Genomic DNA, 24,927 nt, shown 5'->3' on the forward strand with positions numbered 1-24,927 from the left:
CCCCCCCCCCCCCCCGCTAGAAGCCTCAGCAGGGGCTTCTGGCCTGAGGCCATGCAGCTGCCCCATGCTGGAACTGCAGGTAAGGGGGAAGTAGGGGGGGGAGGACCCCAGGCAGGGAAGGAGCCCAGGGAAAAGTGGCCAGGGAAAAGCTGAGCATGGGTGTGGGGGGAAAAGAGGCCCCTCCCCCACCCCATGACCGAGGCTTTGTGCTGCAGCTGCTCACAGCCCACATGGGGCTGCCTGTGCCTGTTCTGGACAGCCCCATGTGGGCTGCGAGCAGCTGCAGCAGGGAGCACCAGCCATGCGGCGAGGGAAGGGCCACTTTTCCCACCTCTCTACACTCAGCTTTTCCCCAGGCTCCTTCCCAGCACAGAGGAAAGTGGCCCTTCCCCGCCCTGCGGCCGGTGCTCCCTGCTGCAGCCTGCATGGGGCTGTCTGGAGCAGACACGGGCAGCCCCAGGTGGGCTGCGAGCAGCTGCAGTGTGGGGCACTGGGCACAGGATGGGCGAGGGGCCACTTTACCCCTCCCCATGCTCAAAATCACTTGTAACCCAGCCCCAAAGCCAGCCTGGGCCCTGCATGGCTCCCGGCTTGTTGTCTGTTGAGGCAGCACGTGGAGACAGCAGCTGTGGTCCCCCCGCTTGCCATGCCAGACAGTGTTTGCCACTGCCACCTCTGGGCTGCCCAGCGTACAAGCTCTGGGCGGGCAGCAGCAGCCAACACTGCCTGGTGTGGCAAGCTGGCAGCAGGGCACAACTGCTGTGCACAGTCCCAACAGGCAAGCCGGGAGCTGGCACGGAGCCCAGGCTAGCAGCAGGGGCGGGTTACAAGCTGGTGCTGAGCATGGGGAAAAGCAGCCCCTCACTCGCCCCGTGGCCGGTGCCCCATGCTGTAGCTGCTTGCAGCCCACGTGGGGCTGCCTGTGCCTGCTTAGCACCAGCTTTTCCCTGTGCTCAGCACCAGCTTGTTCCCTGCTGGTGAGCAGGGGGTCGACCTGTACTGCAGGGCTGGGGGGCACTGGGAGTGAGTGGGTGGGGAGCCAGCAGGAGCATGGGGCCCGCACCCGTGTCCTGGGGCCAGTGCTGGCAGGGCCCAGAGCAGGGTGGCAGGAGTGCGGGGTCCCAGCCGGCATGGACTGTATGGAGCTGGGCCAGCTCCCCCCTCTCCCTGCTGGTGCAGCCCAGCCCGGCTCCACAGATCCCTGCCAGCCTGTGCCCTGCTTTGGGCCCCAGCGATGCTGGCCCTGGGACATGGGACCAATGTCCCAATGTCTTGGGACCAAAGACCAGGGGGCGGGGCACCTGTCAAGGGGCAGGGCTACCTATGCAGCCCTCGACAGCATGCCAAAACTGGGTAAGTGGCCCCCCGCCCGAAATAATTGTCCTCCCCTGGTGTAAGTACACACTAATTATTTTCTTGAGTTAACTTGGAAATTGTCTAAATATGAACCTCCACCTTTGGCCCCACATGTACATATTCAGCACGGATATTGAAAAGAAAGACTACCTACTTGAAAGCTGTCACTACAGTTTAAGTGTATTGTAGTGCATTAAACTGAGGCCATCTCCATGTTTTATTACAATGCCATTTACATTTTCTTATTCTTTCCACTGTAACAAAGGGTACATCATATGTAATACAATCACGTGCAGAGAACAGGACTACAAATCTGTTCTGGTTGAAACTGTAATTAAATAATTCACAGTATGCAACAGGAAATGTATCTGTTGGATAGTACTGAATATAGTTGCTAAAAACAAAATAAAGGCAAAACCTCCCATAATAAACAGAAAATGCAACAACCGTTGAGCCATTTAAGAAAGAAAATGGGTATCAGGTTGTAAATAAATGTTCAGATATAGCTGTAACAACTGCAGAACTACTATATTTTCTTGCATATAACACATACCTTTTCCCCAAAATTCTGCTGTGGGAAATTGTGTTGGGCATTGTAATCAAGGAAATATGATAATAGCAGTTTCTGTGGCTTAAAACTTCTGCCAGGAGAAAGCAAAGTAAAACTTCACTTGCTGCAGGCAGGGCTCCCTAGCTGCTGGCTGTGGACACTTTTTCTCCCCTCCTCCCACTACTCCACCTCCAACTTCCTCTAGCCAACAGAGGCTCTCAAGCAAAGATCTTTTTTTCTTCCTTCTGCCTTTCAAAAACAAGATGCAGATTTACTTTGGGGGTAGGTAATATGAGAGAATACATAGTACCTGCTCTTCCATCCTGTCATTGCCATCTCTAAATGAATCTCTCAGGCCTTCTGCCTTAATCTCTCCTGTGAAGAATTTTCAGATTCTCTCTCTCTTCAGCCAGCCCCTAAACTATAATTGTCCTCTAATGCCCTATATATCCATTTACCTGACTGGGACTGGCTGAGTTCTATATACCAGTGGTTCTTCCCTTCAAGAGTCAGTGACCAAAGTTGGAAAGAGCAATCCAACAGCCAACCTTCTTAGGCCAAAATACTGTTAAATTGTATCAACAGAAACAAAACATTGAGGAAAAAAAGATTTAAAAAGCAAGAAGGGGTCTAGGCTGTAAAGCGCCTAAAGTAGAGACTATCTTTGTTCTCTGTTGGTACTGCACTTAGCATAATGTCTTATGCAAAAAAACTGTGCCATCAGCACAAACCTGCAAACTATGCACAAAACCCGAGCTAGTTGACCCCGCCCTCAGAAACCCCTTTTTCTCCTCTTATTTTCCCGCAGGCGCGAAAAGTTGACCAATCGGGACCCGCAATGCAAGAGACGTCATTTGGCCTATAAAACCTACGTGCGAGCTTCCGCCCAGCAGAAGCAGCGCTCATCAGCGCACTGAGGAGGAACTCTTCCTCCCCACCCAGGCTTGGCCAGCCTTGACGTGCTTCTCCGCCACCGACCACGAAATTTCCCTCGCGTACCCTTCCCAGTGCACTCGATAAGACCTCGTTCAGCTCTGTCTCTGCAGCTGTCAATCTCGCAACGTAACCGATACCTGTTTTCTGCTTGGTCTGCGCCTACGCGTCTATTCCATTGATGTGTAAGTAAAACGAAAACAAAAACTTCTGTAACCATTACGAGTGTGTAGACGCGTCCTTTATGAAACCCACCCAAGGGGAAAAGACACATAATGTGGCACTTGGTCCATGACTAAGATCCTATGCACTACATTAATCTATTTCACCACTAGGCTTACCACACCTTGATGATAACGCAGGCAGACCTAATTTCTTCAGACACTGGAAAATGGAAGTCTTCCTTTACACAACCAGATATGTTCTTGATCCTTTAGTTTCCAGTCATGGCCATTAGGGGTGTGCAAAGCGGGACCTATTCAATTCAGATTCAGCCCAAATCGGGGACAGTGATTTGATTTGATTTGGATCACTGTCCCTGATTTGATTTGGCCAAATCCAAATCTGAAGATTCAATGTCAATTCGGAGAATCAGTGATTCAGCCATAGACACAGCTTTAAATGTTTTTTCTACATACCTCAAGGTACCAGCACAGCTCATGAACACTGCAGTGGTGGGGTGCATGAAGCGTCCCACAGGAGCGTGCCCTCCCCACCATGTGCTCAATGGTAAACCCAGAAGTGGACCAGAAGTACTTCCAATCCACTTCCGGGTCTGGCAAGGAGCACGCAGGGGGCCCTCCCGGCATCTCCCTGGCTCAGTGATCAGCCGCAGGGGGACCCTGGGTACCCCCCCAGACCCAGAAGGCACCAGTTGTCGAGCCAGAGGGGGTGGGGGTGGGGGGGGCCTGTGTGCTCCCTGGCAGACTCACAGGTGGACCAGACGTCCCTCTGGTCCACTTCCAGACCTGCTGCCAAGCACACTGGGGAGCCCCCTGCACTTCTGTGGGACACTCCATGTGCCCCAGCATCACAGTGTTCACGAGCTGCCTGGTACCTAGAGGTATGTAGAAAAGACATTTAAAGCTATGTCTATGTCCGAATCATTCTGAATCAACTCGGATCATCCCGATTCAATTGGGAGAGATTAAAGGGCCCTCTGATTTGGATTTGGAGATTTGGCCACCAAATAGGGCTGAATCTCCGCTGAACTGAATCAGGGACCGAAGCTTTGCACAGCCCTAATAGCCATGTATGCCAAACTCAGTGCAACTGGCCAGAGCCCAAGAGTAGAACTGCCACAACAAGTAAGTGGGTATAATCTTTTAACAATCCTGGATTTTTACCAAAAGTAGCACATCTTATCCAATCATTTTACTTCTTTTTTTTCATTTTGATTTCAGTAAGAAATTACATTTGCATAGTCTTAGAAGAAATATCCCAGTAACCAAGTTAATAGCCAATATTCATAAATTACTGGGCAGCTTACATCCATTATAAAGAGATATTGCATATCAACATAAAGCAAGGATGACGTCATGAGAGTTATGGGCAAAGTTAGGCCAGTTACTCATGGTAAATAATCTATTGGGTGTGGCACCCAATCTTCTTCCCCAGAGTCCATCTGAGGCGCGGATTCATGGCAATGGCCCAGCCTTGTCCTGCTCCAGCCAGGTGGCAACAGCCTGGCCTGGGCCCTATCCAGCCATAAGGGGTTGGAAATTTGGCAATAGGCAAAAGGTGGCAGTGTTAATTGCAAGGCTTCCCTACCACCAAATTTCCTGAACCATTCAGAGCTCCGTGGGCTGGATGCCATGGCTCTGTAGACCAGATTTCACCTGCAGGCCAGCAGTTGAGCATGTCTTACAGTATACTGTAGTAATTTTCTGTGCCCTATACAGATTCTACATTGGGAACACTTTTTTATAATTTAACATATCCAAAACTAAACTATACAAAGGCACATTCAGGATGCAATAAAAGTTAGTACACAATAGTTAGTATGCTTTAAATTACTGCTGTAACTTACTCCACAAAACAACTTTTGTGAGACAAGCAACTACAAAATTCAGAATTAATGGATTATATCAGGTTTCTTAATACACCTAATACTGTTCCTGCTCCCTCACTGAATAGCTCAGACTCAGGTATCAGCACTAAAAAAAAGTCAGAAGTCAGGAGATTACAAAACAGACAGAAAGAAAGGAAAGAGAAAGGCTTTATCGCCTTGTGGTAAGTAAAGCTTGAAAGCATGGCTCGAACATCATTAGTGTAGCAATTCAAGGCTGAGTCTACAGGTAGTTGTAACCACAACTGTGAGAAGCATACGCTACTCCAAGCATTAACTCAAATATCCACCATTCTGGAGTCCAACCCAACAAAAAGCACAAACAACAACCCAACAAAAGACACTGGGGCTCCATATCCAGCCCAGCTACAATGCAAGGCAACATCCCAACAGAAAAAACACTGAAGTGAATCCCCTGTTACCACCTTTGCCTCTCTTGCAGCAAAATCAGAAACCTTACTGCCGTACTTTTTACTACACAAAGGAGAGGTACCCCTGTTTCTGGCCTTCCTTATCCCCAAAAGAAAAGGAGCCCTGCGGCTGTTTCTACAGATGGATAGTAAATCCTGATGGTGCTCTTTTCCATCTGTGGGAAGGAAGGAAGCCCTGTTTTGAGACTTCCATAATAAGTGACGGCTTGTCTCAGGACGAAGGGCTCCAGATTATGTGCTTGATAACAAACTTCTATGAAACAGCAGGAAGAAAGCCAAAGATATTTCAAAATGATTGTGGCACAGGAATCTTTGCATAAACATACCCATAGGATATGTGCAAGGATTGCTTCCTGCAAATGAACTTGTGAATGACAAAACAACCTCATAAAAAGTTTATATACAATGAATCATAAGTATTTTAAGAAGCAACACAATTTTTCAGGTTTTGTTCACGTGCATACATGTTTCTAAATATCTGTTAAGTATCTATCCATTTTTATTACATAGATTCTTTTCACCTGCCCAACCCCCAAAACCATAAAAAGACATCTGTTTGTTCCAAATGCAACTAAGAATCTCATTATCTAGATTCAGTTTTTCAGTTTCCTTGACAAGCTATTCTTCAGAATTAGATTTAAGATCCAGTCATGGCTACATGTATGTAATACAGTGAAATAAAATGAGGACATGAATTAACCAGGAAATGAGCTACCAATTCTTCACTGACTAACAAACAGAAATACTACCTGTATTGATACTTTTAAAATCAAAGCATTTAAGGACATGAATTAGTTAAAAAAAATCCTGAGCCAAAGCACCCTGAGCCCAAACACCCTTCTAATCTAGGATGACATTTTGACATTGAATTGTCTTCAGTATTACACCTACATCACTGAAAAATATTTAATATCATAATAGTGCTTAAAATATTATAATTAAGCTCTAGCCCTACTTTTTGGACCTATTCTCAGCATAGACTGTACCACAACAAATTAAAATATCAGATGTCCCTAGAACCTGTTCTTAAAAGATTAACTTGGTAAAATATTGATACAAATTTTAATAACAAAAAGTAACATCTGTAAGTGGTTTCATAGATGGTGAATTTTTAAATTATATATGACTAAAAGTTGGAATTAAACATTTCAGATTCTAAAATCTCTATTCAAGTAATAAAAATATTAGATTTACAGTATAGTCTCTTTTGGGGAAAAATGTGGTCAATTTAAGTTAGGTATGACTGGTATTATAGCCATGATGCTCATATGAATGTGAGAATCAACGTTTCTTTGGTAATATATTTTATTGAACCAACTGTATCATTGGAAAAAATGTCAGCTAAGCTTTCTGGCACAAAGTGAAAGCGTGTCTAATTTCTAATTAGCTACCTTTATGAAAATTCACTGAACTCTAAGAGTGATATAGGTTGCACCAATATCATGGAGGACATCAGCTGAAGACTGCAAGATGCACAGCTGTTATGGATGGTGTAGTAAGAGTACAACTGTACACCTAGAGGAGTTTTTCTTTTAATCTAATTGGCAGATTCTGTGTGTTAGGGGCGAAGGAAGGGCCCAACACTTAGCTATGCTTATAAATGTGAAGTCCTGGGCTGGTCTCATTGTGCATGACAGTACCAGTAGAGTGGCCAGCAAATAATGAGCAGTCGTGTTTTACTGATGTGTGTATATGCATCACAAGAACAACAATAAAAATATTCTATTCTCATTACCTCTCCTTCTTATAGTCATTTTCACTGTGACCTAAAACCAACCTGAGAACTCAGCCACAATCCATAACCAGCTTCAGAATTCAGAAACAAAGGCCCACAATCTCTATTAATATATAACCTCTGTTACAACTGCTGGCAGAAAAGCATCTCATGGTGACCTAGCCATTTCAGTAAAGTTAGAATTTATAATAGATGGTGCTTAAAATGCAGTTGGTAAACATCAAGGGACAACATAATTTCTATTGAATCATAATCACTGAGCTGCAGGTAAGGATAAGAAATGTTGTTAAGTTTTACACGGTGTTTGCTATTTCAAGCAAGCAGTGCTTTACTGTTCTTCTGAAAAATGCCAGTTAGGGGTTTCAACAGTTCTAATAAACCTAGGCTGTAAGTGCCATGCTTGAATCTATATTTTTGGATGTATGCCCAACAATAAATGATCCACAATGATCTGAGGACAGCACTCATCCAAGAACTTAATCAGATTAATGATGTATTTGTTTTATAAAAAGGAGGAACATTAAGCCTGAGAATACCTAATTTACATATTAAATGGTTGAGGGGGACAAAAATAAGAGTGGTTTTATAAAATTAAGATGACAAAATTGTCTAGTGTCTTGAAAATCTGTTAGTAAATTGGAGTGAAATCCAAAATAATAAATATGTGTTCATTAGCAGTATTCATATACATTCATCAATGCTGTTTAATTGTTCAAAAGAATGTAATGATGTTAAAATTCATAAAATGTGTACTAAGAAAAATATTGGTGGCATAATACAAAGGTGGTAATAACACTAAAATTACATCCAGAATTTTCTAATTAGCTTGACCTAAAACCATAATTAATACTATAATTTTGCCTGCATATATTTGCAAATGATAGGAAGGTTCTAAAAACATCACTGAAATAGTTTGTGCTAGTTTAGGCTACACTGGGTGTGTCTACACATGCTTTAATGTGCCTTAGTTAATGCTCATTTAATCTAGTACCTTCAGGCATCTGTACACATGCTCCAGGGGTGGGGGAAGATGCTTTAATTAGAGCAGCTCTGACAGCCAGTTAATTAAAGCACCCGTAATGTCTTGTGTATCAGCATCCCTGTGCTTCAAAATGGTGGCAGAGGTGCTTTATCTAAAGCCTGGCAAATGAGCTTTAGATAAAATGCCCCCACTGCCACTTAGAAGTGCAGGGACACTGATACACGAGACACAAAAGCTGGCTGAAGCATGGTAATTACCATGCTGCAGAAGACTTGATTAATCAAGTCTGCATAATTACAGCATGTTGAAGCAGCCTCTGAGCTCATGTATAGGCACCCTCTATGTGAGGTAATAAAAAAATGTGCATTAGCCTGTCTTAATGCTCATTAACTAAAGAGCACAGTTTTTAAATGACACTATGCACATTAGCCTATTTTAATGTGTGTTAATTAAATAGCACATTTTTAGTGATGCTTTAATGCACATTAAAATAGGCTAATGCTCATTAAAGTTCAGTGTAGATGCTCCCACTGTATAACAGACCAACATCATAGAATGCGACACACCTCCTGAAGAGGTGAATTGTATGTTGCAAAGCTCAGGGGTGGCCCATCTGTGTCACAAGTGGCACAGGGAGCCTGTGTGTGTGACTCATGGCAGATTAAGGAGGGGACATGGAGCACAGCAGCAGATAGGGCAGGAAGCAGAAAACAGAGCAAAAGGATCAGGCATGGCACACAGAGTAGGGAGAAGAAAGGAGAGCAGCAGATTGGGCAAGGCAGGGAATCTGAGTGGCATTCGGTGAGGGTGAAGGGCTAATTTGTGGCACACTTGTCAAAAAGGTTCCCATTCCAATATAATGAAAGAGAATAACATCCAATACTGTTCACTGTTTTTTCCTACTTGTGTCAGACACTGCATTTCTTTTTCAACTAAAGTTACAGCACACTTGTAGACATGCCCACTGTATAAGAAATATGTTGGTTATAAATCAGATTCTCCAGAAACAACAAGAGAGCTCCTGCTTCAACAAATATATTGTGTATTGTAAAGACAGATCTCCTACTCTTACAAAGTATGTTGGCCCAAATGATATTGTTTGATCAAGATAAAGAAATCTCACTAAAATATATGAAGAGTGGACTTATTTCTGAATCATAATAGGTTACACTCTAGGGAAAGAAAATCAATGAGCAAACACAAAATGAGCAATGGAGAAATATATCAAATTTAGCCAAATACAAGATAAGGGTTTTTTTCCTCCAGTAAACATGGGGGAAAAAGCCACTTGGCCTCAAAATCACATACAAGGAAACCTCATTAAATACAATGTCTATCATTAAACTGCTGCCAAAACTATTAAGTGCTCAGGAATGGAAAGCAACTATGAAGTTGATTAAATACAGGAAACAGTGAGCATGACTATAAAGCACATGGCTCATACAGGGCAAGCATACTGATGGAAATCTTTCAGATAGCAGGGCAAAAGGACTGAGATATACTGATGGAAACCTACCACAAGAATAGGTAAGTGCAGCCCATTTGAACAAGATACATGGTAGTGCCCATTGCAGGCAGTTCCCCCCTCAGTGCTGACGCTTTTTCAAGTTATGGTGAGCCACTACATTGAATGCAGAGAGAAGGGATAAAGCCTTAAATATAACATTTTAATTTAGGTAAGTAGGGGAGTATTTGCATTAGAGTCTTGGATTTGAACCTGGCATACTGTTTTGTATACCAAAACACTAGAGTAGTTCCCTCCAAGGATCGTCACCTTGTTGAGGTGGAGAGGCTTGCATGTTCCAATGACCCCAAGAGTGATGCCGTCTGGAGCTCATGCTTCTGGTAGGGCCATCCATGGCGGCAAGGTCAAGAGAGAGGTTCCAGACAAAGAATGATCCAAGAAGTCCTCAACAGTGGAGCAGGTGAAGGAAGACTGTGGCCCCAATGGCTGCGAAGGTGGAAGAAGGCTGCAATGGAGAAGCGGCGCAAGTCATCGTGGTTTGCCCTGCCACTGAATCTGACCATCAACTGCCAAGACGATGTGGGCCCAACTATACGCTGGAGTCCCCACAGTAACATGCCACTTACAGGCTTCTGTCAGGTCCAAAAGCCCTGTGGCAATAGAGGATTGGCGATGGGGACAGGGCTGTGATACCTGGAGGCCCCCAGCCAAGAATCTGCACACAGGCAGTAGATGCATGATGGTCATCAAGCACCTGTTTCAGGATAGAGGTGCCCTTCGGCAGCTACATCCACGACTGTGCAGTCCTTTTTAGGATACCCTCTGCTCACCCCAATGGGGAGGGGGGCTAGAAAAGATGCCACAAAAACAGGCTGTCCCATCTCTCCTGGCTGGGAAACCGCACCCTGCGGGCTCACCATTCCTGCATTTGAAATAAAAAAAGGCTAAACTTCAGAACCTGGAACATATCCAGTACTGACTGGACGGAAAGCTTTTCAATCTTGGTCACTTCCAGGCAAAAATGAAACTCACCACCAAGGACATCTGCAACCTTCAGTTTGTGGACAATTGCTGTGTGATGGCTCACTCTGCACAGGATGTGCAAGTGACCTCAGATCTCTTCAGCGCTTCATATAAGAGACTTGGCCTGTCCTTGAATATGCTACTTACCTCAAGCTGTGTCTCGCTTTTTCCCCACACCTGAGGAAGTGTACCATGTGACTAAAAGCTTGTCTAAGGCCTTGTCTAACTATACAGTTGGTACAAAAAAAAAGATATCACCCTAAAAACTCCTTGCTTCTCACATATTTCCTGGACCATCACAGTTACATCATCACTCCAAAAATGGTATTTTTGACTATTTAAAATTCAGAAGCATATTTAAAAAGAGTATATATGCACCCACTCCCCATTTTTTACCAAGGCACCCAACCTACTAAAACTTTACAGGTGTTGTTCAAAATATCAATTTAAAAATTGATATGAAGGAGCAAATCATAAAGCACACAGATTCCTGTCATTTTCCTTAGGTCTCAGATACCATTCACTTAATTAATTCAGTCTATTCATTGGATGCCCGTGAAGAACACTAAACTAAGAAGTTATTAGCTTATGAAGTAAGGTAGATATTTTATTTCAGGTTATGTCTTATGATGATGTATGCTCAAGTCTCACAAGCCATATACCTATACCCCTGTTTATGACTTAAATTTTTTGAAAGCAGGTCACAGTTCTCTTAATTCTGAATGATTGAATTCACTGTTTTTTTTATCTTCTATGCAGGACTAATTGTGAGATATTAAATGACAAATATAAATAGTATAATTTTTAACTGGAGTTACTATAGTTTCTCTAGGAAGAAAATTTTTAGGAGTGGTTTTGGGGAAACCCACCTCTTTTTTCCTCAGAGGAGGTTCATGCCATTTAGTAACACTCTAGTAGTACTTGGCTTCAGGATGCTGTAGGATGTTATTCTGGGGGAGGAGAAACATGGTACAACCAGTGTCATTGCAGAGATGAGTTCAGACCATGGCTTGAATTGAAATGCATTTTTCTTTTTGCTGAATGAATGCCATTATTTGGCTCTAGGTATAAGTTCAGTTCTGTTTCTAAACATTATATTTCTACCTGTTTAGGAATAGGAATATTACTTACATTCCATTTATTTTTTCTGCAAGTGTTTTGACCCCATATAGAAATTTGAAGGCCTTTCTTGAATAGGGCCTTCTTTTCATATAATGATTTTTTTCTATATTATTTTAATACAAATACATTTCACTTAGTGAAGTAGGTCTTATGTAACATACAAGAGGCATCTTAATACATTATGACAATTTTAAATCAAGCCTTTTGAGTATGAAACTTGTTTATTATAAGTGGAGAGGAACTATGTAGACACTAAGAAGCAAAAATGTCTTTAAAATGACAGTGTGGTAAAATACCAATAATGAAATTTTAAAACATTTTTTCAGATTTTACTATAATGTTCATATTAACCTTTTCAATTCCAGTGAGTAACAATACAAAAATGATTGGGTTAATGAGTCATACATATTTTCCATAAGACAATATAAAATATCACTTGTTCTCCCCAATATTTGAAAGATATAATTATCCAATAACAGTATATTGTGTATTAACAGAATACAAAGCTTAATCTACAAACAGCAACCAAAGCCCATTTTTGAAAAGGTAACGCATTTACTCACATTGACTTGCAAAGCATATGTACCTGTTCCCCAAATATTGACCCTCCAAAATTGGGGTGTGTGTACATGGCAAGGAAACTGACTACCATGCCAGAACAGAGGATGCTGGGATTGCTACCTAGAGCTGTGCTGGGCTCCGTGCTCCACAAAGGAGGGAGTCCACTTCAGCATCACTCACCCTCTAGCTGCAGCACTAAAGGTTCAAAATTAATCACAGGACCATAGGATCATAAGTAAGTAAGGCTAGAAGGGGCCACATAGGGTCATGTTGTCCAGCCTCTGCTCAAGTAAGGATCATCCTGACTAAGCCATCCCAGTCAACTTGCCTGTCTAACCTGCTCTTGAAAATTTCCAAGGGTGGAAATTCCACAACTTCTCCAAGCAATCTGTTCCAATGCTTTACCAATGCTTTCAGAAAGTTCTTCCTAATTTCCAGCCTAAAACTCCTCTCTTGCATTTTAAATCCATTGCTCCTAGAGTTGCCCCCTATAGCCACAGAGAACAGTCTATCTCTATCCTCTTTATAATCACCCTGCAGCTATTTGAAGACTGTTATCAAAACCCCCCATCTGCCTCTAATCTTCTCTCCTCCAGACTAAACAACCCTATTTTTTCAGCCTTTCTTCAGCAGTCATGCTTCCCAGGACTCTATAGTCATTTTTGCCACTCTTCTGGATTCTTTCCAATACGTCCACATCTTTCTTAAATTGTAAAGCCCAAAACTGGATACAATACTCCACGTGAGGCCTCACTAGTGCTACACAGAGTGGGAAAATCACTTCCCTTTATTCTTAAATGAAGCTTCTATTCATACAGTCCCATATGCAACTCATCTTTTTTTGCAACAAGAGTACATTCTTGGTTCATATTCAGCTTGTGGGCTACTATAATTCCCAGGTCATGTTCTGCAGTAGTGAATCATTCCCATCATTCTCCAGTTTGTATTTCTGCAAACAGTTATTCCACCCCAAATGCAGGACTCTGTACTTGTTGAATTTCATCTGATTAATTTCAGACTTTCTCTCAAGTCTATCAGGTCACTTGGGGTCCTAGCCCTAGCTGACAGTGTATCTGCAATTCCACCTAACTTGGTGTCATCTGCAAATTTGCAAAGCATACACTCAATCCTATCATCCAAATAATTCATAAAGATGTTAAACAATACACCAAAACAGACACCTTGGGGGGCCCCACTCAACATCCCTCTAAACTAGACTTTGAACAATTGAAGACTACGTGATAAGCACAATCATCCAACCAATTAGGTATCAACCTTTCAGTACTTTTGTCTAATCTGGATTTCCTTGGCTTATTATTGAGAGTATCATGGGAAACCATACCAAAAGCCTTGTTAAAGTCAATGTATATTATATCCACTACCTTCTACCCATCCACAAAGCTTGTCACCTTATCACAGAAGGAAATCAGGTTGGTCAGGCATGTTGCTGATGAATTGGCAGCAGCTTTTGGCTGGACAACCAAAAACTGCTGCCAGTCTGGCAGTGTCTGTGACAAAGTTAAGCCTGAAATTCTGGTGCTTCAGTTAGAGGCAGAGTGATGGGAGCATTCAGCCATGGTGAACCTATGTTGTGATCTTCCTATATATTTCCTACAGTACTCTACATTATCACCAGAGAAAACACACTTTTGAGACAAATCTAAAATACTACTTAATCACTGTGGAAAATCAATGAAAGGGTGGTTAAGCCATGGGCATGAGGAAGGAAAGTAAACTGAGAAAACTGAATACGCTACTAAAAAAAAAGGAGAAATGTAGAAGGATAATTTCTGTCTCCAATCTTTATTATTCATGCTGGAAATGACACATGAGCAAATCCAGGAGTGGTACAGCGTTGCAGCTGCATTCCCCCTTTGGCTGTATGTGCATGCAGTGAGCTCATTATGCTCACTGACATGTCAGCAGCAGCTTCTGCTGGAGCACCACACGTACTGGAGAACCACATGTGCCATGACCTCTACAAGCTCATTGTTTGGTCAGTGCTCAGTTCCTAGTCACCAGAGCTGTGTGAAAACAGAAACTGCGGTGCCACTGCCTCTTCTCTCATCTCCTCTTTTCCCCAGCCACTGTATTCAGCAGGGCTAGAGACAGACATTCAAAAAGCCTGAGCCTGAATTGATTCAATCTTTGCAAGTTAGTCTAACTTGGCTAGGCTGAATCAGTTTGTAATACACAGACATCCCCTCTGGACTGAAGAAATGCAGGCACATGCCTGCAGTGGCTCAGGCTAAAAGCTGGGGGGTGCTAGAGCAGCCCTCCCTTCCCTTCAATAGTGCTGAGCTGAAGAAGGATGTGGCCATGCCCTGGCAGGACACTCTGATTAGGGTGGGATTCTCCCCCCTCACTGGTCAGGGAGGGAGCAGCAGGGGTGTCCCAGGGTGACACAAGCGGAGGCCCTGGAGCACCCTCCCATGGCAGGACCTGAGGCAGGGCTGACTCACCTGAAGAACAAAGAGAAAATCCTGAAAGCAGCGTATGCTTACCGTTTTCAGGAAAAGTGGAGCCAGGTGAGTCATGCTGAGACGAACCGCCCGTGCAGTTCATCAGCCACTTTTATTGTCGGCTGGGAGCAGCACTGGCAGAGGACATCATCAAAAATTGCCACCTGGCTGGTTTAAAACCTGGCAGCAGGGAAATGGAGGGGAGAGCAGCAATGTTGGAGCCAAAAGGCAAAGCTGCTCTCCAGGCTGCACACAGGCTGTGTCCGCAGCTCAGCAGGGATCCAGACAGAGACCCACTGGAAGGGTCCAGGACCCATTAAAAGAAGCATCACCCCAGCTTGGCAGGGCAGCCAGGCCAAGGAGGATAGCATTGAGAGACCTGGAGCTGCAGACACCAGACCTGTGAGTGGGGTGGGCTGAGGCCCCATGCCCCAACTATTCCTTTTTTTTTCTTAATTTGTTTTGAGTATTTGCAGAGCCCAAAACTGAGAGAGGGGCCACAAGTGACCTTTTGGGTCAAAGGGAGCTGAGGCAGTGCAGTAAACTGCTACACTTCAAAGGAAGACCTGACATGTTGACGAGGATAGTTCCACATCCCATGGTTATCCTGTGTGAAGGGATGCCAGGAGACGGGCAGGGAGAAAAGAGGGCAGGTGATGACATCAGGGGACGGGATGGTGATCCATCACCTAGCTGGCCTGAGGGCTAGTGCACAGCTGAGGTGTAGGGGAGGTGGAGCCCCAAGAACACCTGTAAAGGGCAGCACCTGGTCCATGAGGAGCCGCAAGAAGGAGCCCCACCACTGAGGAAGAAGATCAAGTCATGGCAGGGGAGTATTGGGGCCTCCCTCAGGGTGAATGCAACCCAATGCCTGGGCCTCAGGAACACACCCTCTAGCTGGCACTGGGTGAGCGCTCCAAGGCAGCTAGAAAACGCCTACATGAGGCCAGATGGGTGCGAGAGGTTTACACGGTATTTATCACTCCATCAGCAAAACAAAAGGATCTCTCATTAGTTCAAGCTCTTCTTAAACAACTCTTTTTCAAGGAAGGAGGGACATTACCAGCTACCTGTTGATTAGCTCCAAAGAGTCCGAAGCCATTGTCCTTTGTCCCATCTCCAACAGCTGGGACCGTAGCCAGCATGTGGTATGCTAGCTAATGCTGAGAGGTGTCTATGTAATGCAGAGGGGAAAGGGGATCCCTGTCTGAGCAGGGAGTGGGGGGGAAGGGGATGGGACCGGAGGAAGCCAAGCGGATGCCCTGTACATGCAGTCTCTGCTGGAGCTGCAGCCAGGAAGCAGAGGGGAGGGGCCAGCCCAGCTCTCTGAAGCAGAGAGCCCTGCCCTGCCCAGCCCAGCAAAGCATTTGGGATGCTGGGGGACTCTGACTTAACTTAAACCAGGAAGAGGTCTGGAACAGACATTGCATAAACCAGTTTGACCCAAGTCATTTAAGTCTGATACTACATACAACCAGGTTTATCTCAAACCGGTTTCAGCCATTTTCAAACAAGTTTATGTGCACTGAACATCAGCAGCAGTGCTCACACACTGTGTTCGGGAACTACTTGAAAGCAGAGGCTCTGGGCAGACCCTGTGCTGGCCAGCCAATGAGCTCAGAGTTCATGCCATATGTGGAGCTCTGACAGGAGCTGCCCCTGACATATCAGAAGAGTCACTGGCATCCAGGTGAGGGGTGTATGACCACACCCTGTCAGCGGAGTGGGGCATTAAGAATAAGGTGTCTTCACTGTGCACACTATGGCACACTTTTACAATGGGTTTGAGAGCACCCCCCTCACCACAATCCTAGATCCACCCATGTCCTTAGGTGGTTTGCTCTATCCCATAATCATGTATTCAAGTAATGACTGTGCCCCTGCAAGGCCTAGAAAATCAGTTGCATTAATAACATGGTCTCTGAAGCCATGTCTTGCACAATTTTATTGTAGGGAAAGCAAAGACTGGAGAAGTGAAAAAGCAGCAAGGCAGCTACTCTGCCAGTGCTATAAGGGTTGAATTCTGACAGGACATTCTCTCTGATAAATGGAAAGAGAGGAAAAGCCATCTAGAAGGAATGGTGCTAAGTGCTGAATTGCAGGGTACTGATGGCTAGGGCTGCCTGAATCAACTGCCAATTCATGTTCTCCCATTTTTCAGGATCATTACAAGAATCACAGTAGAGGTTGTCAGAATACAACATTTTAAGCCCATTTTCTTCCCCTACATAACATGGTATCTTTTGTCTGAAATAGATTTGTATTTAATCAGATTTCTATTTTAAGGAACACTTTCAAATGAAATAAATAAGCATATTTTCTTTCTAATCAAGAAGGAAACAGTCCAATTACCCTGATCTAATTTTGATGTTAATGAAATTTAGGGTAGCATAGCAAACATTTTTCAATCCCTAGTAATGTCACTGATGTATTTATGACCTAAAATATTCTAAACTATTAAATGTATAAATTTGGAAACAATTTCATAATAGGTATTTTAAACAGTAACTTTTAAAATTGATGTTAGTGCATCAGTAACAAGCCTACTAATTGAAACTTCATTTAAAAGTGTCAATAGCTCTTATAACACTGGTTGCAATCCTTTACTCATTTAATGTTACAACTTCATTTCTTGTTCTAATCCCGTCTAATTTACTCTGCTTAATTCCTTGCTGCTAGATATGCAACATTTGCCACCCAATGAGTTTATTTCACTGGTCATTTATTTTTAACAGTAAAACCAAACTATTTGAAGGGAATAATCTCCTGGCAAATCCAACATAGGATAAAAGGCTTTTATTTATCCAGCATTTTCTGCCTTGAATTGAAGCATTACTGCGAAGAGTAAGCAATAAACAAAAACACCTCAGGGGCCTGGGAGGAGCAATGTAACCAATTACACTTAATTAAATCAAAGGATGGGAGCTCTAGGGTTGAATGAGCTGAAGAACAAATTTGCATTAACACCTAGCAGCCAAACAAGCAGTTTTTGGTTTAGTATGGAAGCACAATTGTTGCCGTCTATTCTCTGCACTGAAGGGGGGCCATTAGCTAAATTCTTAGGAATTGTTTGTCCACTGATGAAGGGCTGCCTTCTCAACATTTCACTTCATCACACATGAAAATTGCCTACTAAAATAAACAAGCTTCTGAAACCTAACAAACAAACATTACCTTACTCCCAAGTTTGCAATTCTGTAACACCTTTATCCAGAGATAACAAAAGGGATAAGAATACAAAAAATAGACAGCTCCAGAGGTACAAAGATCCTGCATGTTATATAAAGGGGCAACATTAAAGTAAATCTGACCTTTACATTTAACAGGCTGCCTATCGCACCCATGATACTTTAAGAATCGACACAAACACTGAGATCTCAGCATAATCAGGAGGCACCCTGACACTATTAATTGCCAGTGCAGAGCACTGTTTAAGTATTTTTTTTAAAGAGAATCTGGTGGAAGAGGACAGGGAGACAGAAGGAAAGGCAACACAAAAAGGAAAGAATAAAAATGGAAGACATGGAGAGATTGAGTTAAGATATAAGGGAGATGTAAGGCAGTCCCAAAATTTTGTAGAATGAAGGTATACCAGAAGTAAACACCAGGGAAATAATGTGATTGAGAATATATAATGGACATTTCAAACAACAAGTCTTGTAAAACAGAACTAAAAAGATTGCAAACAAAGAAATAATTTACACCAAATTCTCTTGAATAGTCAGTAGACATTTAACAACATGAGACACTATATAAAGGAGGAAAGTTCTCTCTAGACAGCATTTAAATGGCATTTAGTAGAGTTGCAACAATCATCAGTCTGCCAACATTATTAGAAAGTCAGATTCAGGGTGTGTAAATGTAATCATTTCAGATAACTACAAGTTTAAACTTAACGTCCATGTCACCATGCCAGAAATAAAATGTACTTCATAAAAACCATAGTTAAGCCATTTTAAGTTATACAATGCATGGAAATAGATTTTCAATGGTTTCAAATCTATTTTTGCAAAAGCTTCAGCTGAAAGGTTGAATTATAAAAGTGATTTTTTTAGGCAATCAGTGCTTATTGTGCCCTCATGCCTTAAAAAAACCCAAAATAGCCCAGATTCTTATATTTGAAAAAATAGCTACAGAGCATGTGCACAGTAGTTCCATAATACAGACAGAGCTCTTGTTCTTTAATATATAAGGTGAAGAGTACACAGAGAAATAAGATGTTTGTGGAAGATTACTTGCTTTGAACTTAGCCTCTGCAAAAAGATGGTGATTTCCATCCTTATCTGGTATATTCTTACATTAGAAGAATTCAAACTGCAGTTCTACCCTGTACAGTGGCTATTTTAAAAATATATTATTTTTCTTACCTAACAAATTTGCTTTTTATATGTGTTTGAAGTGAACTTGCTTCTTATGGGGACAAAATAAAAACACATTTTTATTGCTTTTTGTATTCCATAGCCCTAGAAACCAAGCAGATCCCAGAAAGTTTGTCTACATTGAGATAAGGACTTGACCACCCTAGAGTTTTTATGTCAGGTTAATTGAGGTAGGGATCAAACTAGGATAGACCACAAACATTTGCATCCTGGGACAAATATTTGTTAAATGTCCAGATTACAGTTTACAGACCTTAATTACCTCAGGATAACTAACAATTAAGGTATAATACAGCAGTTTAGAAAAGCCACAATGGTGATTTTCTTAATGCTTGTTTCACATAACATATTAAACCCTTGTAACAGAAAAGACAAATAGTTAGTAGTGACACAAACCAGAAACAAATCAGCAGGAGTTTTGTGGTGCTGGAGCTGGAAAAAAAGAACCTTTTTACAGGTGCAATTTTCCTCATATAATCTGGGCATCAGTGAAAAAGTAAAGGTTGCCTACAGAACTCTTTTACAGAGGGAAATTGTATTATAAGGAAAACATTAATAAGCTCAAAACTAACTTTTAGAGTCATTAGCCCAAGCTGTCAAGGCATAGAGGAAATGTGTGCAAGCCATGAGAAATTTAACAGAAGGCTGACTATGGCTATTTCTTAAGTGCACAGACAATGCTCAACATTTATCTATGCAGGCTGTAGACATTTAGAGGAGTTATGCCAGAATAATGGAATAATCATAAGAAGGGGTAGATCCACAGATGGAAGGAAGGGGGACAACAAGGGACAACTGCAGTGGTGCAGTTGCACACCTCTCTGATTCCTGTTCCACCCAGTATTTAAAAGTAACTGCCTAGGAGGAACAGTGGGCTTTTTATTCAGGCAGCACTGACTGTTTTTAGCTCTAGCTAAAAACCTTACCTCAGGTGTGGTAACTATATTAACTCAGGTACAGAAATGACTCGCACTGAAGGCACTGTCAAGACATTCAAGAAGACGAGATTTTGTTTTAGGACTCTTGAGCAAGACATGTACATTTAACTATCGTGACTACAGGACTAATGAAAACATATCTTAGAACTATTTTTTGCCTAGTTTGTTTTGTTTAAATGTAATAAATAACCTAAGAAATTAGTGCAAGTTCCAAAAAAGTTACATTTGTTTTCGCTTTGATCTTAAGCTGAATAGTGTAGCACTAGGCCTCTCGCATATTAATAAAGCTTCCGGTTTCTCTTCAACTGAAGAAAAATATTTGTTGCTGTCCCAGGAGAGAACGGGGGGAAGGACCCTGAATAAAAAAGGAAAGTCACAGGGAACAGAATGAACAGGAGGGAGAGGAAACAAACATAAAAGTTAAAACAAGAAACCACTCACCCACAGCAGGAGCCATGGCGTGGCGGGAGCGGGGAGAGAAGCCCACGTGGCTCATTAGCCGTGTCTTTATCCAGCTGAGGCTGGCCGATGACGTCACCAGCAATCACTGGCCGGCAGAAATAAAAATGGCTGACAGAGGAGGAAAAACAGGAGGGAAAACGGACCCGAAGAGTGCACAGTCCCGGAATCCATTCCAGGAATCCCTCAGGGAGGAAGGAGCACCAGATGAGGAGCCAGACGAGGCTCCTGACGCTGGTCTTGGCAGCAGCAGGGAATGGCTTGACAGTGCTGGAGACAATCCAGAAGCAGCCCCTGCAATCAGCCAAGGCAGCAGCAACAAGGGAAGCAGAGAAGGGCACGTGAAAACCCACACCACAGCAGGTGGGAGTACTGGGAACAGTTGGGAGAAGGAGGAATTTTTCCCGGTGGGAGAGTCCCGGCAGAAGCAGCAGGAAGGGCTACAAGAAGCAGGGCACCTACTCTTAATACAGAAAGTAGCCAGCCATACTCAGAGGAACCAGGAGACACCCAGATTGGGACACTCCAGAAGGAAGAAAAGTGGGGTAGCATTGGGCTCTGGGAAGAAGCGGAAAAAGGGGGAAAAGATGACCCGAGCAGGAAGTCATGGGTACGTGGCCCTGAGTAGGGGTCATCCCCTAGCTAGACCATAGGGAGCTAGACACTCAATACTCTGTTGTAAGGGACCAGAGAAGGGGGCTATCCAGATTCCTAGCAATGCAGTAAACATGTTGTTTTGTGTTTTTCTTTTGTGTTTGCCCAAGTGAAGGGGTTGAGAAGATAGGAGGGGCTGATGCAAATAGAATAATCAGTGCAGGACCCATAGGGCATCACATTGTGATTCAGTTCATAGGAAAGGAGTTCACTCCAGGGTGAGAACAGGTTCCACAGTCGGGATCTCCAAACACAGACAACCCAGGACAAGGTAAGTGAATCAGACTCAAGAGCTGATACTCTGGACAGGAAGGGACTCAAGCAGCCCCACAGCCATCTGAGAAGGGGAGCGTGGCCAAGAAGACTGAGCGACCATCAAGGTGGCGTAAGGTCAGGGTGTAGGGGTGGTGGAGCCTTGCAAGTGACCATCGGGCAGACCGTGTGCCACAGAAGGACCCTGGGTAGTCAGCCCTCCACTGGGAAACACTCAAAGCATAGCAGGCGAGATAGGGGAAGACTACTCAAGGAGTGAACACCTACTTGGCAATTTACAGGAGTCTACAAGGTGTACACCACCCATTGCTCGAACCAAGGCTGCACGTGACTGGGTGTTCGAGACCCAGTAGTCACAGTTGTGTTATATGCAATGTTGTTCTGTACCATCTGCACTCCTCTTTTCCAGATTCTAAATCCAGCCATGGTTATATCCAGTACACATCCCAAGAAATATGTGTTTTCTCCATAACAGTCGTACTCTTATATGCCTCTCAAGAAGAAAGAGTAGAGGATCTATCCTGCACTATTCTCTCTTGTAGATCAAAGAAATGCAAGACCATAACCAAAGGAAAGTGAAACAGGAATGAATGGACAAAGAATTGGAAGAACACAAGGTAAAAAGACTAACTGATGCAATTCACAGACCTAATCCCAAATATAAAGGAATTTCAGCTTCAGAATAAATCATTAACAATTTTTCCCCAATATTATCTATTCTCTGCTGTAACTCAAATGTGTACAAAAATACTTTCTCTTTCAGATCAAAGACTTTAAAACAACAGAATTAGATATTTTGATCAAGATTCTCTGTAATAACATCATTATATTGCCATATTTAAGACTGTACCTTCAGTGAAAAATAAAATATAAAATATATACTCTCAAAGGAACTCTTCTTGACTTAATCTAGCTAAAGTGAGGGCTTGTCTATACAGGAAAGCGTGAGCTGCTCCTGACATGGACACCAAGAGCTCACTAAAGACAAAATCCTGTTTCACCTTTACCAGCTTAAATGGAACCTACCGATGCATAGGCAGTTGTTGGCCCTTACGAAGAGTTGTATTTCATTTGCACTTACGTAGCTATGCCTACCCTATGTTTCCATTAGAAGCATTTTCAGAAGGCTCCACTTTGGTCGCGTAGGCTCCAGGGCAGAATAGAATCACCCAGATACACATGAATGAACAGAGAATGCTTAAAATTTAGTCGTAGAAAAATCATGAGTAGAAAGTGCTTGAGGCCAGAGGAGGTGGACAAGGAGGAGGACAGTTTTAAATCCAGTATTTAGGGCACTCTCCCAGGCAGCAGGAATTTAGGAGCAGGAGACTTGGATTATAGTTCCCTATTCCCCTACCCAGAGGGGGTTTGAATTCCCATTTCCCAAAGTGCTCTAACCAGCAGGCCATGAACTAAGCACTGCCCAAAGCACTTCTTCAGTCTTCCTTTCGAAGTTAGTTGACTTGGAGCCAAGAATGGAAATGTCAGGGCCAGGAGGACAGCAAGCCAGAGACAGCGCTTGACCCAATAAGATTGATACCGCCTTGGTTTCTAGTCCCCATCCATAACTGACAATAGCTTTCCTGCACTTGTATTTATTTTTCATTGGAACAAATAGATCCACAAAAGTAAGTTTTTGCCCCATGCTGGATAGGGAACAAGGGTAAAGCCCTCACTCCTCCCTTTAATAGGAAATGGGAAATGCAGAAATGCCTCTAGGAGAAAGGGGCTTAGTGAGTATTTCCTCCATTCCCTGCTTAGGTGCCCTAACCACTAGGATATTGGGCTAAGAGGTAAGAGGGACACACTCCTTTCTCCTCAGGCATCAAAACACTCATCGCCTGTGACATTACACTCATACTTGGGCAATTTTATGTCACCCCAGAGGCTACACTGCCAGAATGGAGCTTTCTGAGCACATTCAGAAGGGACATGCAGGGCCTATCATTCCTGCACAAATGCAACAGAATCCAAAAATGACAAAACTTGCACTTATATAGTTATGTAAGTGCAACTTAGGCACCTCAAAGTTGAACAGGATTTCACCCTAAGCAGATAGTAACTTCAGTTTCAAAGTGGAGAAGGGTAGTTAGCCTTATTAGTCAGAAGTCAGGCAGAAGGTAGGTCAGAGTGGCACCTTAAAGACTAGCTCATTAATGGGATACTCTTTGTTAACAAGTTAATCTTTAAGGTGCCATCCTAACCTGTCTTACTAGAGGTGTGTCAAATTCACCTGGCCCCACAGGCCAGATAAGTGGCACAGGGCTGGACCACGGGCTAGATCAATGGTTAAATGAATGGTGTATGGGTGGGCTCATGGGCCAGATGGGGCTCATGGATGCCACAATCAGAACACATGATGCTCATTGTGGCCAGTCTGCCAAGCAGGGCCAGTCTGGGAAGTGACCTGCACGCCTCACCCACTCTGGTAGGTCTAGGGGCCTGCACCGCACACAGTGCCTGCCCTGAACCAGCTGGAGCAGGCATCATATGTAGTACACAACCTGGGTCCTGTACATGTGGGGCTGGTCCAGCACACAACGCGTGCATCTTGTGGGTCAACTCCGAGACCCAGAGGCAGCACTGGGGGGGCAGATGATGGAGCTCTGAAGGCCAAATCTGGCTCATGTGCCAGATCTTTGACACCCCTTACTATATATAAACATGCATGCACGCTCACACATGCGCGCGCGCACACACACACACACACATATATACATATGTGTCTTGTCTATACAGAAAGTGTGAGCTGTAAGAGCTTACAGCATAGTAGGTATTTTATGCTAACTCCTGATGTGGACACACGAAGAGTTCACTAAAGGCAAAATCCTGTTTCACGTTTACCAGCTTAAATGGAATGTATCTACCTGTGCAAGGGCAGTTGTTGGCACTTACAAAAAGTTTGTATTCCATTTGCACTTATGTAGCTATGCCCACCCTATGCTTCCATTAGAAGGTATGATGGTTTAGAAACAGGCTTGTCTATATTCAAGGTTATGACTCAACTACTGGCCTAAACAAAAACCTTTAGCTGAAATGTGCTAGTGCTTTTACCCCTAGCTGGCTGTTGGGTATAGCTCACAGGTCAAGTCAGTAGAACTCATTGCTGTTAACATGATCATTATGTTCTGGTGGATTATTATTTCACAGTATGGCCACTGTCAGGAGTGGTCTACAGGAGATATTAGTGTACATTAAGCTAGGATGTAAATTTCCAGTGTGCTAGTTCAGGGGTTTTAAATCTTTTTCAATCATTGTGCTAATGGAAACATAGGGTGGGCATAGCTGCATGCATGCATGCGTGCATGCATGTAGATACATGTACTGAACACTAAATGTGCGTTGAATTTAAACACTCTATTTGCAGGCATATTCATTTTTTTACATTTTATAGGTGACTCATTTATTTTTCTTTCACAATATATTGCTGTTCTCAGGCATAAATCTTTTTTTAAATGATTTTGTTTTTGAAGTCAGAAACGCATTTTAATCTCCCACTCTGAGGTGATATGTTACTCTGTCATTTTCCTTCTAAA

The 24,927-nt window shown here is 43.2% G+C and overlaps 1 protein-coding gene across 1 annotated transcript in view; it reads right to left on the reverse strand.

Annotated features, from left to right (window-relative positions):
• The window catches only part of CAMKMT (calmodulin-lysine N-methyltransferase), a 514,533-nt gene that overhangs the window by 355,763 nt on the left and 133,843 nt on the right, over positions 1–24,927 (reverse strand). Inside the window, exon 4 of the mRNA XM_019516343.1 lies at positions 5,368–5,493. Coding sequence (XP_019371888.1) covers positions 5,368–5,493 — 126 coding nt within the window. The remainder of the gene's footprint in view (positions 1–5,367; positions 5,494–24,927) is intronic.

Source organism: Gavialis gangeticus, unplaced genomic scaffold (assembly GCF_001723915.1).
Source record: "Gavialis gangeticus isolate Ggan-Ray unplaced genomic scaffold, GavGan_comp1, whole genome shotgun sequence".
NCBI classification, from domain to species: Eukaryota; Metazoa; Chordata; order Crocodylia; family Gavialidae; genus Gavialis; species Gavialis gangeticus.